This window comes from Hyaena hyaena, unplaced genomic scaffold, assembly GCF_003009895.1.
Source record: "Hyaena hyaena isolate Hyena2069 unplaced genomic scaffold, ASM300989v1 scaffold_230, whole genome shotgun sequence".
In the NCBI taxonomy this organism is placed as follows: domain Eukaryota; kingdom Metazoa; phylum Chordata; class Mammalia; order Carnivora; family Hyaenidae; genus Hyaena; species Hyaena hyaena.
In genome coordinates, this window is record NW_024080863.1 from 370,262 (window position 1) to 389,259 (window position 18,998).

Sequence of the window (18,998 nt, forward strand, 5' to 3'; positions counted from 1 at the left end):
GCAACCAAAGTGCCAATAAGTACCTGGGAATATGTACGTGCCAATAAGATAGGGACAGCGCATAGCTCACAACATAGTATACTGATAAAATCAGACTAAAACGGCTGTCATGAGGTTAAATTAGGTTCCAGAGAGACCACACTCCACATCCTGCTGCTGCTGTCCATTCCCCACCCCCACAGATCATTAAAAAAAAAAAAAAAAAGATGGATTTCCAAAGCACCTCGTTGAGATTTTCATGATTTTTCCCTCAGTTCAATCACTACACGGTCATCCCTGAATTCCGTGAAAATAGCTTTTCACACATCCATGCACACACCGTCACACACACATGTAAAACATTGGCAGCAGGTACTTTTAATTTGCTGGAAAATATTTCTAAGAAGTCAAACAGCTCCAGCCCAATGAGAGTGCCCTCCGATTGGCTAGCCAGACCAGTTGAGGGACCTGATTGGTCCCTGATCCTAAGGACCGATAAGAACGGCTATAAAATCCCTGGGTGCAGCTCTTGGGCCCCCAGTTTGCAAAAGCCAGAGGTGCAAGAAGCAGCCACTGCAGCAGCAGCAACAGCAGCAGCAGCAGCAGCAGCAACAGCAGCAGCAGCAAAAGCGTCAGCAAGAGCAGCAGCAGCAACCACAAAAAATCCTCATCAGATCCTCACCTAGGCTTTCAGTGTATCCAGATCCACATCTTCACTCAAGCCGGGAGAGGGAAAGAGGAAAGGGGGGGAGGAAAAAAAAAAAAAAAACCCAGCAACTTAGCGGAAACTTCTCAGAGAATGCTCCAAAACTCAGCAGTGCTTCTGGTGCTGGTGATCAGTGCTTCTGCAACCCATGAGGCGGAGCAGAATGATTCTGTGAGCCCCAGGAAATCCCGGGTGGCAGCTCAGAACTCAGGTAAGCGGCAAACCCAGGACCGGTTTCTCCCCCCCAAAGAGCTGTCCTCATTTGCCTCTCGCTTTTGCAACTGTGTCTGTGACGGCTGATCTTGATAATAAATGTGCTTCATGCCTGATGGCAATAAACTGCCAGTGTAATCCAATAGCCTTAGGAAGTGGAGCTCCTTTGTTTAATAAATTGCATGCAACTAACGAAGAAGCTGGGCTCTCTGCTGAGGGTATTTCATTGCATAAGCCTACTAGCCTGATTGCCTGAAATCTGGCACGTACCCTCTTGGGGGAGGGGGAGGGGGCGGGGGAAAGGCTTGAATGTTGGCATGCTTCAAAGCGCTCTCTATACTTTCCAGAAGCTGAAGCCGATCTTAAGGTGAGACATGGTTTGTCTGACGCCGTCCCCCTTCCTTCACCCTTAAGACCCCATAACTGGACTTCCCTGCCCCTTCAGAGAACACACAGAAAGCTCCCTCTGCAGACAGATTTACCGAACCATAGCCCCCAAGGCTGACAAATCCCGGGCAGATGCAGAGAAAACCCTACACATCCCACCCCTGACACTGCTCCTTCTCTTCCTCCCGGCTTTCTCAAGCTTCATTCAGCTGCCTAGACAGTGCAGCCCACGGCCAGAGGGCCCCCTTGAAAAAGAGTATTTGTGAAACGTAGCAGCTGTTTCTTCAAGGGGAAGGTCTCACTCTCGCGCTGACTCCCGTAGCAGTTAATTGTGTATTATCTTGGCCTCTAAAGGAAAAGAGTCCTTAGGAAGCCGGCATGAACACCTCTGCCTTTTGACTCCACTCGTCCAGCTTGCCCCTCTGACATTACTGCCCCCACACCCCCGACTGTCAGCAAAGATGGGATCGCAGGTGTCCAAATGCTGCAGACAACGCTCCCCTCGGAAGAGCACAGGTCGCTGCCTAGAGGAGGGCTTTGCTTCACTTCCTTTTGTACTTAGTTGCTATAGAAATGCAGTGATTCACAATTCGAGCTTGCCTAAAACAATAGCAACCCTAATGCATATTAAAACTGCTTAAAGCAAAGTTATAATTTGAACCCGTGGAAATATATAATTAGGGAAATGACTTGTAACATCTCAGAGGCTGCGGGTGGTGGGAGGGGGAGGGGAAGCCTAACCGAACCATGCTTTTGATCTCAGAAGAGAATCCTATGGTATGAAGGCTGCAGATCATTTCTTGCCGAGCTGCTTGCCAGAACACCCCCTTTCTGTAGGAGAGAAATTACTTTTATGGGAGATCTTATCCAGAATGTAGAAAGCCTCATGCAAGTTCTTTGTGGTTATCTTCCAGTCTTGCACAAGGGGTGCTTTGGCCTTGTTATTCCACACCTGTGTTTCTCTTTAAAAAAAAAAAAAAAGAAAGAAAAAGAAAAAAAGAAATGGCTTTTAATATGAGAGAGATTATGCATACCTCTAAGCACTGTCCTATGGTGGGGGGTGGGGTGAAATATGAACGGACCAGATTCCTTTCTGCCAACCTGAAGGTAAGTCAGAAGCCCTAAATGGAAAGGGTCTCCCAGTGAACTCCTTGGCAAATTCTTCTCTGCCATTTAGACGAAAATTCCATTCTTATTACTCCAGAGTGCATTTTCAGAAGCCAAATCAATTCCCTTGGCCCTTCTACTTCCTAAACCTGACCACCAGCCACCGCCTCTTGCCTTCCCAGGCTTCTGGGCTCTAAGCGAGGGCCTCTGATGCTGCAGAGCTGTTTCGAGCACTTACAGTGCACGCCGCAGACTCTGACCTTACTTCTCCAGCCCCCAAAAGGGTATGCAATGGTGAGACCAACAGGGAACACCCCTGCCCGCTTTTTTCACGTGCTCTGGCTCTTACAAGCAAAAGGGGTCTGCCTGGCCCGCTCATTCAGCCCCTACCCCCTCTGAATGGGACTACCTACTGGCCCCCTCCGCAGACCTAAGAGAAGTTCTTCCGAGCCCTTGTCCTTGAATCTTGCCACCTTGACCCTTCCGAATCCCCCTCCCTGTTTGACCCAGATTGGATGGGTTTGTGTGTTTCAGCTGAAGTGGTTCGCTGCCTCAACAGCGCTCTGCAAGTTGGCTGCGGCGCTTTTGCATGCCTGGAAAACTCCACCTGCGATACAGATGGGATGTACGACATCTGTAAATCCTTCTTGTACAGTGCTGCTAAATTTGACACTCAGGTAATAAGACCTCTACCCATGCCTCCCACTGGCTGCTTGTCTTTAACAGTGCGCTTAGACTATTGTTTGTAGGAGCCAGTCTTGTAGGGAAGCCTACAACCTAAATTCTCAGCGCTGGCATGTGCACGCACCCTCCCGCGTGCACACGCACACTTTCGGCCAGGAAGCCACTTCTGTACGAGACCACTCCCCGCCCTGTAATGCAGGATCATCACACGCTGACAGAGGCTGTCACGTAAGGGAGGGGCGATGAGCAGAAAATCCTTGCCTCTTCAAGAGGAAATAAAAATGTTCTTCTAACAAAGAAGTTCTCACCGTATGACCTAGCGTACTAGCTTGTGTTATCAAAGTCTCAATCCCAAAAAGACAAAGCCGTATTACGCTCTTTTTAAGCTGCAGGGTGGCTGATTACGGGTGTGTCTCTTTTTTTTCCTCCTGTCTCATTATTTCTATGAAGCTCAATGCTGAAGGTAGTCTAAGAAAGTGGGGACATTTTTTTTTTTATCTGGGTCGCGGCATACAATTTCCTCATTGCAAGGACATACAGATGGCCGGGGGACAGTGCCAAAGCAAGGCCCCTTAAGTTACACCCTGCGTATGCCCTGTCCCCTCTGGTCAGCTCGAGCTAACGCTTCTCCTCCTACCCCTTGCCTGGCAGGGAAAAGCATTTGTCAAAGAGAGCTTAAAGTGCATTGCCAATGGGGTGACCTCCAAGGTCTTCCTCGCCATTCGGAGGTGCTCCACTTTCCAGAGGATGATTGCAGAGGTGCAAGAGGAGTGCTACAGCAAGCTGAATGTGTGCAGCGTCGCCAAGCGGAACCCCGAAGCCATCACCGAGGTGGTCCAGCTCCCCAATCACTTCTCCAACAGGTACAGAATGAGTCTGCTTTTTGGCATTGGGGGGGAGGGGGGAGGCGGGAGGGCAGGGGGGGGGGCAGGGCGCTGGCAGAGCCAGACGAAGAAGGGGGTTAATTGCCACAGTCACGATCTTATTTTAGCTTGCAGCCTTCCCGGCTTTTGCAGGAAAAAATATGTTTGTGATTGGTTGTGACAGCTTAAGCAGCCTGGATTTTTTTTTTTTTTTCCTCACTGTTATAGGAAAAGTCTTCCCATGCAGCTATTAGAAAGCTTCATCTGCAGCATCCCTGGGTGCATTCTCATTGTCAGTTTCTCACACTAGGCCTTAAGGGAATTGTGAAGTTTATGGACACAAGCTTTTGTGATACACATTTGGCTGAAATTATGCCTATGCACGGTACAAGTGGCCATTGGAAAAACCCTGGTCAAATGTCATAATGCAGACTTTTCAATGTGCATGTGTTCTGAGAGGTCCCAAGCCCAAGCAGACATCCCAGTATATGCCAGGCCACTTTGTTGGGAATCAGATTTCCTTTTGTGACAAGGGAGCTGGCTGGGCCAGATGATTCCCCCGCCCAGACCCATGGTATTCCTTTCTCTAGTCCGTGGTCTCCTGGATTGATGTTTCTGGTGAGTGCTCATATTCTCATCTCAGTATTCTTACGTGATCCCAAACCTCTGAAGTAATTCTATCTGAGCATCGGCCCTTTGGTGCTGCGGGCTCACTGTCTTTACCAGCCGGGCGTGGACACCCAGCACACGAGAGGGCTGACATCCTCGTTCCCCGACCCACGAAGTTTCCCAGCATAGGCCTGGGCTTCCCCATCTGCCATCAGGTTAGGAGAGGTGCCAATGAGGCTGGCATGGAGGTACAGCAGGGACAGCGAGGCTGGGACAAGGTCAGCCCCACTGTGATGCCACACAGCCTAAAACTTGTCACCTAGTCCTGAAGCACTAAGATCCTTTGACTCCCCGGCCAAATCTGCACACACTGACAAAGGTCAGTCCTATTGCCTATTACCTGGACCACCTGATTGCTAACTGATTAATCTCCTAGCCTGGTCTGCCCCTTCTTCCAGTAGTGCCAACAACCTGCTCCTCCCGGGGCTTACCAGTGGTTTAGTCATGCACATGTATGCAACTGGAAGACCGGGAAAGTACCTCTTCCTTAGGGAACTACTAAAGTCCCTGACCTTAAAACTCGATAAAATTTCTGATTCTCCCATAAGCACGCAGTAAAGTCTCCTCAGAACCCCATGTCAATTTCTAAAATAATTTCTTCAATACTTGGAAGCGACTCTGTCCCTGGGTCCTAGTTGATGTCCTCAGAACAAGGAAGTCAAATCCCGCATTTATCTCAAATAGCCTATCTCAGGTTGACCTTGGCCTTAAAATGCTCCCAAAAAGATTCTTGCTACATCTGAAGGGAAACAAAAACAAGACAAAACAAAACAAAGCCTGGCCAGTTGTTGGAGGCTCCCTTCACCATATAGGAAAAAAAAAAAGAATTCTTAGTAAACAGGGGCCAGGAACAAAGTATTTGTTTGTGGGGCAGCTGGGGGTGGGCAAGGGTATGTTGGCAAAGCCATCATTATAAGTCTAGATCTTTAAGGATTCTGTGACAATTTGTGACTTATAATAGGCCATGTAACCAACGTGGAGGCAATTCGAACTGCTCTATTTCAACTGAGGTCATATCTTCCATTGTAAAGGGAAAGGTCGTATAGAAAGGATGATACAGATTCTGGACCGGTGATCCTAAATATCTAAGAAGCGAATAGTAATAGGAGTTTTGAATCAGGCCACTACTGCTTTCAGGGGGGCTTTCCTTTACGCCACCTGTACCAGATGGTCACAGGGGCCTTGCGGTCTCCCTTTTTCATCTTGGGAAATCACACTTATTCAGAAGGTGGGGAAAAGTGGCCATCTCTTCCACGTAGCTCTTTCTCCCGTTATTTCACTTCAGCTGGCTAATATTATTCCTGCACAGAACTGTAGAGATTTCCGGTTTCATGCTGGGCTTGCTTTGCTCTATTTAAGCTCCTCGCTCTCCCGAAACATCCTGCTTTCCCAGCCTCTGTCCCACCACAGAGACATACTAAGTTGTGCCAGTTGGCACCGAATCGCAAAGGGAAGTAGTTACAGGTTCATTCCACCTTCCTGTGACTTATCTAGCATGAGATTTGGGCCTGGGAGAATCCAAAAGCCTGTGAGACTGGACCGGCAGCCAGAACAGGGACATTTTCCATGGGAGAAATGCACTCAGAAGAAAAAGGATAGCTGGCCATCCCCCTGGCCAAATTTGCAAACTGCTCTCTTACCCGCGAGGGAAGCAGGCACAAATTGATGAGGAAAACCGGGCAGTGTGAGGCTTGGGAAGAAATCGGACCAATCCGATCCAGAGTGGGAAAACTGACGAAGCTTCCAGCTCTCTAGGGCATGGATAGGGAACAGGAAACAGAAGAATAATATTGATCAAGGGAAACAAAGGACTATTTATAAACCCTCACACAGAACGTTCCTAGGCAGTATGTGTGTATTTGGGTAAAGCATGGCTGAAACAGTAGCTATGGAGAATATCTGATCTTATTCTTGACCAAGAAAAAAAAAAAAAGGTCAGTGATGGAATTTTCAAAATGGGAGGAAAGGAACATGCATTAAAAGGTCCTTCCAGGCTGGATAATCAGAACACTTAGCCCATCAAGTCCCTGTAGCACATCCTGCCAACCCCTATAAAGGTGAAGAAAGGCATCTTCTGACATAGTTCTAACTGATCCTGCAGAGGACGGACCTGAAGCAGACCTGCACCATCCTTGTTCAAAGAAGAAGAAAAATATGTATTAAATCTCTAGATGCATAGGAGATCATAGCTGGAGATGATCATAGACTAAATGCCTAAATTTTACTGATTGAAAGAACAGAGGCCCAGAGAGGGAAGTGACCTGCTGAAGGTCACACAGCTAGTGAATAACAGAGTTGGGCCTAGAATGCATATGGCCTTGAGCCAAGCTATTTGATTTCTGCTTCAAAAATGGCAACCAGTAAAACATGAAGGAAATACTCACAATCCAAGGAGAATAAAAAGAGGAAGAAAATAGAACACCAAGGAGACTTGAATAAATGTGCCCCATGGTGATCAACACTTAAATTTGTTCAATTTGCTCAATTCTCTCCTCAAAGAGAAGGCACATCTTACCAACAGCTATAGTAACATAGACTGTGGGTACAAGATGGTGCCCGACAAATATGTGGCAATTGCTAATTCAACTTTTGCTGGAGACAATCTCTTAAATAATCTCACTTAGTGATTTATAGACGGGAAAGGTCTGTCTCATTCATCCACACAATCCCAGAGGTCAGCGCCGTTACTGTGTATTCTAGCCTTTAATGGAGAGGCACAGGACTAAACTGTGGCTCACTCTGGCAAATGATGTTGACCTCCAGGCAGCCTGACAAGTTGACAGGTTTTCCAGACTTGGAGGAGCTGCTAATGGAGCCATGGACATTTTACAGGGAGCCCTCTCAGCCTGCCCTTGTTGAGTTTACAGAGCTCCCCAAGAGAGCTAAGGGTAGATTTGGAGGGAGTCACTAGGGTAGTCGGGGCTGGTGAGGTCATCATCAAGAAATGCCAGAAAATAGGTGTCCTGTCTGGATGAGCAGCGAAAGTAACGTAAAGGTAGGCTCTCCCTCAGAGAGGGAGAGTTAGAGCCAAAGAGACACATCTGACCTCAAAGAGGCAAGGCTAATGGCAGAAGCTTAGTTTCCTTACTGGTGTAAGATTTCATCATCCAGGCAAGAGCTTTCAAGGTCAGTCTAAGGAAAGACCACCTTCTGTGGCTCATTGGGGCAGGGGCAGTTCTTTCTAGAAGTGAAAGGGTTACCTTTAAGTTATAAAGTCTTGATGGGGGTGGTCAGGAGGGTGAGAGGTCAGAAACCTTATTCTCTAAGATCTAATCACCCTGTAAAATAGACACAGAGATGAAGGGGACCCGTGTCCTTGCACAGCCCGAGTAAAGGGATGCCTGGGGACCTATGTGGGGTTATAGATATCTGAAGCTGTTGGTACAAAGTCATTTATTCTCAGTTTTTCCAAAACCATTTTTCTCCCTATTTCCCCATCCAAGTGAGATCTGCCTTGACTCATGGGCTTTATAATTCCAAAGGGTTGGAAAATGTGTTTCTGCACCAGAGAATCCCAATTTTAACAACAGCTGGATGTAACCCTCCCTCGTGGGAGGGGTAGAGCCAGGATCGTGTCCGAGACCCAGACAACAGTGCTTCTCTTTAGTTTGGCGCCCAGCTTCATCTGCTCCCTCACAGAAGGGTGGCCGCTCTGCTTCATTACCCGTGTTCCACTCTGTTTACCGTACATCCTTGAAAGGACCTCTCCGGGGGGTTAAGTTATTCTGGAAGGATGTTTGATCCTGTGCTCTGCGAGGTGAGTTAAAAATAAACAGGTTTCTTTTCATGGAAGATCTTGTGGCCCCAGTGACCCGCAGGCTCCTCTGAGGAAAGAGTCTCTCCACATAGAGACTGGAGGTCACTGTCATCCGGAGAGTCTCTTATTAGTGCATACAGAGCTAATGGGTTTTGACAAGTGCCACCTCAAAATGGAGCAAACAAGTCCCACCGCAAATTAGAAAATCACCTGAACTGTCTTCCCAATGAACAGGAAGAATAATTCATATGCTATAAATATTAGGCAGTTTGTCTCTGAGCCGTAACACTTAGCTTCAGCCTTTGGGATATCTAAACCACTTGCATCTAAGATGAAGGTGGTTTATACCAAACGTATAGGTTGGTTGGTTGGTTGGTTTGTTAACTTAACCACACCTACCTCTAATCTTTCTTCTTGGAATCATGACTTTTTGGAAAGAATTATTATGTCTAAAACTCCCCATTTCCTCAGTGGCCGCAAAATAAATCAACAAATTGACAACAAGCAGGCAAAGTAGACATGGGACACCGACACATGAAGGTTATAAAGAATAAAGACATGAATGCTGTCTTCAATAGGTTAACTGTCTAGTAGGGGAAACAGAACCATCACTAGACCATGCAATGCCGACTTGTGTGATGCTAACCAAAGATCTGTAAAATGTTCAAAAAAAGGAAGAGGCCCGCAAAAGCTAGAACAGTGGGAGAAGACTTTGGGGAATTCCCGAAGCGGAAAGCATCAAGGACCAGCAATCTTTCCATTTAAGTCTCCTCGTTTCCCGGCATTTGGCCTTCTGACTACAGTGCGCCTTTGAAGGAAGACTGCGAATGTGAGCAGTTGATGACCACTAGCAAGGCTAGCTGCATGTCTGATGGAGAAATTAGATTGGGTAGTAAAATGCATGAGACACTGAAGACAGGGGCCTCCTTTAAAAATAAAAGTGAAGTCCGAATATGCACTCACGTGCATGTGCACCTGCACACACACCACCAAGCAAAAGGAAAATTGCAAAGAGGCCTCAAAACCTCTGCCCAAGTTCCTGTGCAGTGACTCTTCATAGAAGTGTCTGGGGCTGAGCTCATATCATTATATTTGACTATGTCTTGTTTCTATCTCTAACCGATTGTACGACCTTAGACAAGTCACTTTAGCTCTCCCACGTGTGTTTCTTCTGTATGGACTGATGAGATAGCCACTGAATAATCTCTGTGATCCCATCTAGCTATATGTTTCTACATTTCTAAAATTTTTAGACATTGCTGTCAGCCTACTCTTCACAGAGGATGATCTAAGTCTCCTGAGCATTAAACATGAAGACGAAGCCGTCTCACATTGTATGGCAAATCTAGGAAGCACAGGCACTCAAACTAGGAAGACAAAGTAAGGGTGCCGGGGTGGCTCAGTCAGTTGAACGTTCAACTCTTGATTCTGACACAGGTCATGATCCCAGGGTTGTGGGATTGAGCCCCACGTTGGGTTCCACGCTGAGCTTAGAGCCTGCTTAATATTCCCTCTCTCTCTCTCCTCCTTTCTACCACCTGCTCCTTCCCCCTTCCCAAAATAATAAGTATTTTTAAAAATGAAGACACTGAAGAAAAGTTAGAAGCAAAAGCCACCTTCAGCTAATGAACTATTTGTATTTGCCTGGTCCGACCATGGCAGATGGTGTTGGCTGCAGCCCGGCTGGGAGCCTGGGTCTTGCCTTGCTCTCGCTGAGTGTCTGTTGCCTGTGCTCCTCTTCCAATGCAGATACTATAACAGACTTGTCCGGAGCCTCCTGGAATGTGATGAAGACACAGTCAGCACGATCAGAGACAGCCTGATGGAGAAAATTGGGCCCAACATGGCCAGCCTCTTTCACATCCTGCAGACAGATCACTGTGCCCAAACACACCCGCGAGCTGACTTCAACAGGAGGCGCACCAGCGAGCCACAGAAGCTGAAAGTCCTCCTCAGGAACCTCCGAGGTGAGGTGGCCTCTCCCTCCCACATCAAACGCACCTCACAAGAGAGTGCCTAAGCAGGGAGAGGTATTCACACCCTCACCAAACTAGTATCATTTTAAAGGTGTTCGCACACCAACTTTGAGTGTACTGTGCCTGGTTTGGTTTTTTTTTTTTTTTAAGTAGTTCCTATTTTCTATTCCCCTTACGGAAAATTGCATGAAACTAGGCTTCTGTAATCAATATCCCAACATTCTGCAATGGCAGCATTCCCACAGACAGAATACATGTGATCTTTCTGCCTCTTGGCAGGAGAGAGTTACCCTCTTTTATCACCCTCCTCTACCATGTCGTTTCCCAGGTCCCCTCAAACTACTCTCAAACACAAAGCATTCGTGTCAGGCCCAGTCATTGTAATTGGAAGATGTGGAGCCGTTTTAGGATGGTTGCCCCGGTAGAGTTAGCTGATGAGAAGCAACTTAACTTAAATGCATGTCTTCAATGCTCATAAAGATGTTAAATGGAATTCGTGTGATGAATCTGTGCTGGTCATGGACGAATATGAATGTCGTGTTTGAATTCTTGATCTCTCATGAGCTAGTGTCTTACGGTCTTGATCCTCTAGTGTGTAACTTCCTTTCCGACACATTTACCAAATTGCTCAAGCCTGGCTCTTCAACCAGAGTTTGAGCCTGCATCTTCTCGCATCTAATGACAAACAAAAAGCTAACATCTTTATGTACTGTAACTGCTCAGAGCTTTAAAAGTATCTTTAACAATTGTCTTAAAACCAGAGAATCTTAAGGTCTAACTGTGGAATATAAATAGCTGAAAACTAATGTACTGTACATAAATTCCAGAGGACTCTGCTTAAACAAAGCAGTATATAATAACTTTATTGCATATAGATTTAGTTTTGTAACTTAGCTTTATTTTTCTTTTCCTGGGAATGGAATAACTATCTCACTTCCAGATATCCACATAAATGCTCCTTGTGGCCTTTTTTATAACTTACGGGGGTAGAAGTAGTTTTACGCAACATCAAAACTCAAGATGGGCCTGTACGAGATAGGAAAAACCAACAGGTTTATCTGAAGGACCCCAGGCAAAATGTTAATCTCCCAGCCCACCTCAACCCAGAGGCTACTCTTGACTTAGACCTATCCTGAAATGGCTCTGTCACATCCAACTGGGAATTACGGGAACCAAAAAGAGCATCCCTTTGGGCTTGGACCACGTACAGTGCGATAAGGCCTACTCTATCTTGGGAAGTGGCAATTCTTGTCCCGCAGCCTCTCATCCGTGCCTGAAACTGATGGTGGCGTGGGAGACTTTCCATTAAATCAATCAGGAACGAGTCAATCAGCCTTTGGGTCTTCAGTTCCGGGGACTTGGGGCTGAGGGGGTATAAATAACCCTGGGCTGTCCAGCCTTAATAGACTCCTCTTACATTTTTGTCCTGTAGCACGCTGCCTGCCAAAGTAGTCCTGGCAGCTGGGCCATCTCTGTAGGATCACAAAAAAAAAGAAAAAAAAGAAAAAAAAAAAAAAAGAAAAAAGAAAAAAAAAAAGAAAAAAAAAGAAAAAAGAAAAAAGAAAAAAAAGAAAGAGGGAAAAAGAGCTGGTGGTTTGATTATTTCTGCCGTGATGTTTACAAGATGGCAACCACCGAAGCCAAATGATTAACCTATCTATGAACAACAGTAGTTTCTCAGGGTCACCGTCCTTGAACCCAACAGTCCCTTAAGAGCGTCACTGCCCACCAAAGGTCAATGTTGAGAGAGAAAGAGGGAGGAGGGGTAGGACTGCAGGGGCCACTCCAAACTCACTTAGGTAGAAACTATTGGTGCTTGACTCTCACTAGGTTGAACTCAAGATTTGACCAAATTGAGTGATAGGGTTCCTGGTGGGAGGAGGGAGGGCACATCTCCAGAAAAATGAAAAGCAATACAACTTTACCATAAAGCCTTTAAAAGCAGTAACACGCTGCTCAAGGACCAAGAGCAATCGCAGCAGACCCAGCAGCAACAGTCGCACAGCGTTGCTGCCTTTGTCCCCACACAGCCTCTAAGCGTGCTGACATCAGATTGTTAAGAGCATTTTTATACTCAGAACTGTCCCATCCCCAGGTCCCCAAACATACGGACACTGCCTTAGCCTCTTGGAAATCAGGTAGACCATATGCTAAGTTGACTCTCCCCCCACCCCACCCCCAGCCCCCACCCCCAGGCAAGGCTGACTTCTCCGAACCAGAAAAGCTACTCAAGTATGTGTGTCGTGTCCATTTCGCAAACCCACTAAGCCAGGACCCCAATGCGACAAGTAGTTCACGAGGATTCCTAGCCAAATTCTCTCTTACTTCAATCCAGTAGATTCTCTTTGTTTGCTGTGATCCCCTTCAAACCGTGGTACCCCCCTTTTCTCCCCACAGCGATACTTCTATATGTATCTATAATACATATATCCACACACATGGAAAAAAAAGCAGTTCTCACAATGTTGCTAGTTTTTTGCTTCTCTTGTCCCCATCCTGCCCACTCTTTCCGACTTCCCCTTTAAATTTCCAAAGCCTCGTCTTGTGTTTGCTGCACAGAGTGATTCGGGGGCTGACCTAGACCAGCTTGCATGATTCTTCTATTGTGATTTGGTTGCACTTTAGACATTTTTGTGCCATTATATTTGCATTATGTATTTATAATTTAAATGATATTTAGGTTTTTGGCTGAGTACTGGAATAAACAGTGAGCATATCTGGTATATGTCATTATTTATTGTTAAATTACATTTTTAAGCTCCATGTGCATATAAAGGTTATGAAACATATCATGGTAATGACAGATGCAAGTTATTTTATTTGCTTATTTTTATAATTAAAGATGCCATAGCAAAATATGAAGCCTTTGGTGAATTCCTTCTAAGATAAAAAATAATAATAATAAAAATAAAGTGTTACATTTTATTGGTTTTTTTCTTCCCCAATGTCTTTCATTGTTATTCTTTACAAAACTTCTTGAATGAGACTTTCTGAACGTGAAATTAACAGCTGATTGATTTCTTTAAAGTCACAAATTAAATGCCAATATGTACATGAATGTAGTTTAAATCAACGTTTTCCCAATCTTCTTAAGACCATTTGGTGGCTCCCATTCCCCTCACTATAAAATTGCACCCTGAAGTCCTTCCAGACTTCCAAGAAGCTATATGGTCTGGGGACCACTCAGCTCTCCAGCCTCAAGACTCTCCCTTCCTTCAAAGCAATGAACCCTATGCTTCTGCTAAGGCCTGTGCTCCATATCCCTTCTGGGCCTTTATTTATGCTCTTCTCACTTTCTAGAAGAGCTTGCCCTCCACCTGTGCTCAGGCTGGAAGCCCCTTTGTTTAGTCGCTGATGTGGTCCCAGCACTGAAAAAGCACCCAAATGTGAGATATCCTCATTACTTCAAATGAATGACTTAGAAGGAGTTCGGGAGAGGGAGAAAAGACCATTAAATCAATGTGAAAAGGAGGGAGATGGTTCTGTGGTGAGGACCACCCAGCTCCGGGGTCAGACTTCTGGGATTGCAGTTCGGGCTCTGCCAACTCATTAACTGCATGTCAGATGACTTAATCCCAGAATACATCGGTTTCCTCCGCTGTAAGATGAGGGTAGTGGTAACTATCCATAGCACTATTAAAAGATAAAGTAAGTAAAGTACTTACGTGTCCAATACACTGTATTGCTCACTAAGTGGCAGCTATTAGCATCCCAGGAGAAGGGATGGGAGTAAAAGGAGGGAGCTACCTGGGGGTAGCTCAGGTGGTTGAGGACCGACTTCAGCTCAGATCATGATCTCAAGGTTTGTGTGTTCAAGCCCCGTGTGAGGCTCTGTGCTGACAGCTCAAGGCCTGGAGCTTGCTTCAGATTCTGTGTCTCCTTCTCTCTCTGCTTCTTCCCCATTAGTGCTCAGTCTCTCTCTGTCTCTCAATACTAAATCAATGTAAAAAATAATTTTTTTTTGAAGGATGGAACTTTCCATCTCAAAAAACCGGGAAAGGATTCACAGCAGAATGACATTTACCTGGGTCTTAAAGGATGGTTACAAGTTCAGTCGCAAAAAAAGTGGGGGAGGGCTTCTGTGGTGTTGTTTTTCCAAGGAGAGTTCTTGTATAGCTTTTTTTTAATTAGTGGCTTTCCCTCTACATTTTAAATTCAAAAGAGGACTTTTTTCTCAGTAGCATTCATTTCTGCCTCCATACTGCATTTTCCCAAGTTCAGATGCACACAGGCCAACAAATACTGCAAGGGTTGCCACTCTAAGGCCAAAAATGTATGGCACTTGCTGCTCTCTGACCAGGCCGAGAATAAAGGATGCATTGATTTCATTATGGTCCTTCATCCTCCGTCTTCTTCTGTCAACACCTGTTTATGCAGAGAGGCTGTTCACTGCACTTTAATGTACTACTTATGAACTGAGATCTGAGATTTCCCTACACTGAGTTCAAATCTTCCTCTGTGGCTTCACACCAAGTAGCTGACACCTTCACACCTGAATTTCTTCAGCCGTGACAATATCCCTATGAAATAGAGATAAGCAATAGGTCCTACCTCCTAGAGTCACAAGCATTAAATGAGTTGCATATAAAGTACCAAAAGTGTTTAGCATGTAGCAAGCTCCCCCACAAGTAGTATTTATTGTGCATTCAACTAATGTAACTATCACTGGGTACATGAATACTATCCCCATCATTCAGACTCTACTCCCACTCCTGACATGACTCTTGAAGGACCACCTTGGTTCTTATTCTTTTTCTTTCATTGATCACTATACATTACTGTTTAATCAAAATTTTATGAATTTGAATATAAAATATTACAGTTTACCAAAAATGGCAGATTATAATCCATGAATATCTGTATACCGTCACCAAGCTTAAGAAATAAAATAATATAAGGGCACCTGGGTGGCTCAGTTGGTGAAGCATCTGACTCCTGCTCAGGGTCATGAATTCAAGGCATGTCCTGGGCTCTGTGCTGGGCATGAGCCCTACTTTTAAAAAAGAGGAAAGAGAAGGGGAAGGAGATGGGGAAGGGGAAAAGGAATAAGAAAGAAAAGAATGAAGAAGGAAGGAAGGAAGGAAGGAAGGAAGGAAGGAAGGAAGGAAGGAAGGAAGGAAAGAAAGAAAGAAAGAAAGAAAGAAAGAAAGAAAGAAAGAAAGAAAGAAAGAAAGAAAGAAAGAAAGAAAGAAGGAAAGAAAGAAAGAGAAAGGAAGGAAGGAAGGAAGGAAGAGAAAGAAAGAAAGAAAGAGAAAGAAAGAAGGAAGCGTAGATAAGATATTCTCTTATGTGTGCCCTCCTGAACCCATTCACACAGTAAGAGTCCACGGAACATTTGGCTGGCTCAGTCAGAAGAGCAAATGACTCTTGATCTTGGCAGTGTAAGTTCGAACCCCATGTTGGATAGAGAGATTACTTAAAAAAATAAAATCTTAAAAAAAAAAAAAAAGACTCCATGACCAAAATGCTTTGAAAAGCCATGGCTTAAAAGGATAGAATTTTTCCAATTATTGAAATCACATAAAAATTTCTTACATTTCTATCAGCCTTTCAAAACTGGAGTTTAAAAGCTCATGGAGCGATCTGTGAATCTGTAGACTAAGAGAAAGGTTGCCATTCCCATGGGATCTACACTAATGCCATAAGAGCTATCAGCATTGCTCCGGAATCAGTATTTCCCAGATTTCCTGTGCATCCACGTCACCTAGCAATCTCATTAAAATACTTCAGTATTTCTGGGCGATGCCCAAAAGGCTACATTTCTAACATGCTCCCAGGTGACGCTGATGCTCCACGAAGGATGCTTGGAATAGCAAGGTCCCAACTGTTTCCATAAAACTGAGTCAGTTCCTCTATCCTAGAACCCTCCACAGAGCCACTGCGAGGATATCACTGAAGCATGATCATTTATTTCACTTCCTCGCTTTAGTAGCTCCCCCTTGCCTAGACGACAAAAATCGAGCATCTTGACTTCAAATGGAAACCCCTCAAAATCTGGGCCCTTCTTTTCACACTCACCCTAAATTCTCCTAATGTTAACTTCTCATTCTTCCACCAAAGACACTGTTACCTTTTCTGCCTTATTACCTTCACACATAGCATTCCTTCTCATGAATATTCTTCTCCCCAAACTCCTTTTCATTGGCCAAAACTCATGTCACTTGGGAAGGTTTCCCCACCAAAGCCAAGCTTATAGCCAAGTGCACTGCAGACAGCTTGCATAGAGAGAGGACTTAGTCATCCTTGTATTCCGGTGCTTAACACAAAGCTGGCATGCACTAAGCATTTGTGAGTAGAGGAAGAAAGGAAGGAAGGAAGGAAGTCTTTCTGTTACCCACCAACTAATCCATGGCTTTTCCTCCAGTAGAATGCTGGACCTCAACAGCAATAACAGGGTTTGGATAACAGGGCATGGAGTGAATGCCACCATGGTGAGTGGAGAAATTAATTCCAGGTGCCATTTGGGTAACTTTAGGATGGCCAGCTTATTACAACACCACATAACTATATTTCTTTCCAGCACTGGCCCTGATGAAAGTTAACACTTGCTGTTACTTTCTCCTGGTAACCTGAGCAACAAAAGACTTCTCAACAAACATGTTTAGATATTTGCTAAGTTTATGCAAGACATCGTACTAAAGAGCCAAAAGGAATATGGCCATCTGCAAGTCAAATGACATCAAGATTTCTTATATCTTTAGTTATTTTGTCATGTAGTTATTTTTATAATACCTCTCAAGTCACTAATTCTTCTTCTTTATACTCAAACTCTGCCATAAACTGAATTTCCCATGGTCCTTTGATATCTTACCCCAAGGAAGAACTTGAGTGCCAGAGTGAGCCATTAGTTAGGCCTACCCCATTTCTCTACTATAAAGTCTGAAGAGTAATGCACATCACCCCATTTTTCAAATACCTAACTGAAGCCTGATTACTGAAGTAATCAGCAGAGGACCTATGTGCTACTTGACATTGTGCCTGGAAGCAGGATGCAGCAGACTAAGCTGAAGATGAGAACTCACTAATTCAGACCCTTGTTTGCCAGTGAAATGCATCTCTGCCCCCCACTCTGTGATAAGAGATTTGTGGCTTCCAGTTGAGGACAGAATGCTATTCTCAACTCTAGCACAATTAAGTCACACTGCAAGTGTACTCTGCTTTAGGAAAAACCAGATATAGTATATGTCCCACAGAGACTGTCAGTGTTTCCAACATTTGGTCAAAATCTTGGCACCAATTCCAATGACGGCCTTCTCCTCTATCTTGGGATTTCTTGGAAACGCAATCACTCTAGACCATGGCTCATTCCCTCCACACTGGCCTGAGTTCCTCTCCTCCCCATTCCCTATCCATCAGGAGATTTATAGGACTATGTGGAAAGCCTGCAGCTTGCTAATCCCTTCACACCCTTATACCTGGTCACCCAAATTCACCACCCACAATCTCAGCACCCCCAACATCTAGCCCCTCTGTCTGTGCGTTTTGATTTGTTTTGCTTTGATTTTCAGATGGTTTACTAGTGTAGAATACAGATTAATTTCACATTTAAAAAATAATCAGATCAACTTTTAAAAATACATTTGATTTTTTCCTTGAGTATCTGCACACTTTCTTATTGTTTTATGTCTGCCCTCCCTGAACCAGCCTCCTATTACTATCCTCCTTCCAAAGTCTGTCCATTTCAAGGTAAATATCTTCACCTTGCCTTTTAATATCACCTCCAGTTTCTCATCTGAAACCTGATTCCTCAAAAAACACTGTCCCCTGCAATCTTCCCAAATAGTTACTTATTCTTCCAAATCTCAAGACTGATGCATGGGGCCCAAAGGCCACTTACTCCCAACACTGTTCCAGACTGATTCTGCCACTGTTTCACAAAGCTTCTGACCAACTGAGGCTTAGGCTGCTATGTTCTGAATGTTTGTTTCTTGCACAAAATGCATATGCTGAATTCTAACCCCTAGGGTGATGGAATTAGGAGGTGGTGCCTTTGAGAGATGATTAGGATATGAGTGTAGAGCCCTCATAAAAGGGGTTAGTGTCCTTATAAAAGAGTCCTGAGAGAGTTTGCTTGCCCCTTCCACCACATGAGCACACCATGAGAAGACAGTCATCCATGCACAGGAAGAGACTCCTCACCAGACATCAAATCCGCCATTACTTTAGCCTTGGATTTCCAGGCTACAGCAGTCCCAAAGAGCTAAAATACGCCATCTGACTATACCACTTTCCTCCTCCTCTCTTTGTCACTATTATCCAGCCTCAGTGTACTTTGGATGACATTAAGAAGAATTGCCTCTCATTTATTGATGATGTTGGTAACAGGTTCACGATTGTCCTTTTCACTCTCAAGTCACATCATCAGTCTGGACAAATTGAATTTCATGAGGATGCTTCATCCAGTGCTCAAACCCCTAGTCCTTCCTCAGCTCCACCTCCTGTCTGCACCTTGGAATCGGGAGGTACACACCAGTATGGCAGTGTTTTACTCAGACTGGTCATTATCAGACCAGTTAAAAGTATTGAATGTCACCCTTTCTGATACTGGTGTAATTCAGAAATCTCAAATCCAGAAGCTTCCCTTCTGAGTGCAGTGTCTCTCCCTTATGGCTCTCCTATTCATTTATTTGCACTACATCAGTTCTTTAACCTCACCC

The 18,998-nt window shown here is 44.8% G+C and overlaps 1 protein-coding gene across 2 annotated transcripts; it reads left to right on the top strand.

The window, feature by feature from the left end:
- Positions 1-552: 552 nt before the first annotated feature.
- Positions 553-10,834, top strand: STC1 (stanniocalcin 1). 2 transcript variants are annotated; one of them, XM_039243818.1, is made up of 5 exons: positions 553-896; positions 2,927-3,069; positions 3,728-3,939; positions 10,115-10,332; positions 10,670-10,834. In XM_039243818.1, exons 1-5 carry the CDS (start codon positions 779-781, stop codon positions 10,723-10,725), a joined length of 747 nt encoding a protein of 248 aa, XP_039099749.1. In that variant the 5' UTR covers positions 553-778; the 3' UTR covers positions 10,726-10,834. The 2 variants fall into 2 exon arrangements, with proteins under 2 accessions (XP_039099749.1, XP_039099750.1); XM_039243819.1 differs by having other exon boundaries at positions 10,115-10,834.
- Positions 10,835-18,998: the final 8,164 nt, after the last annotated feature.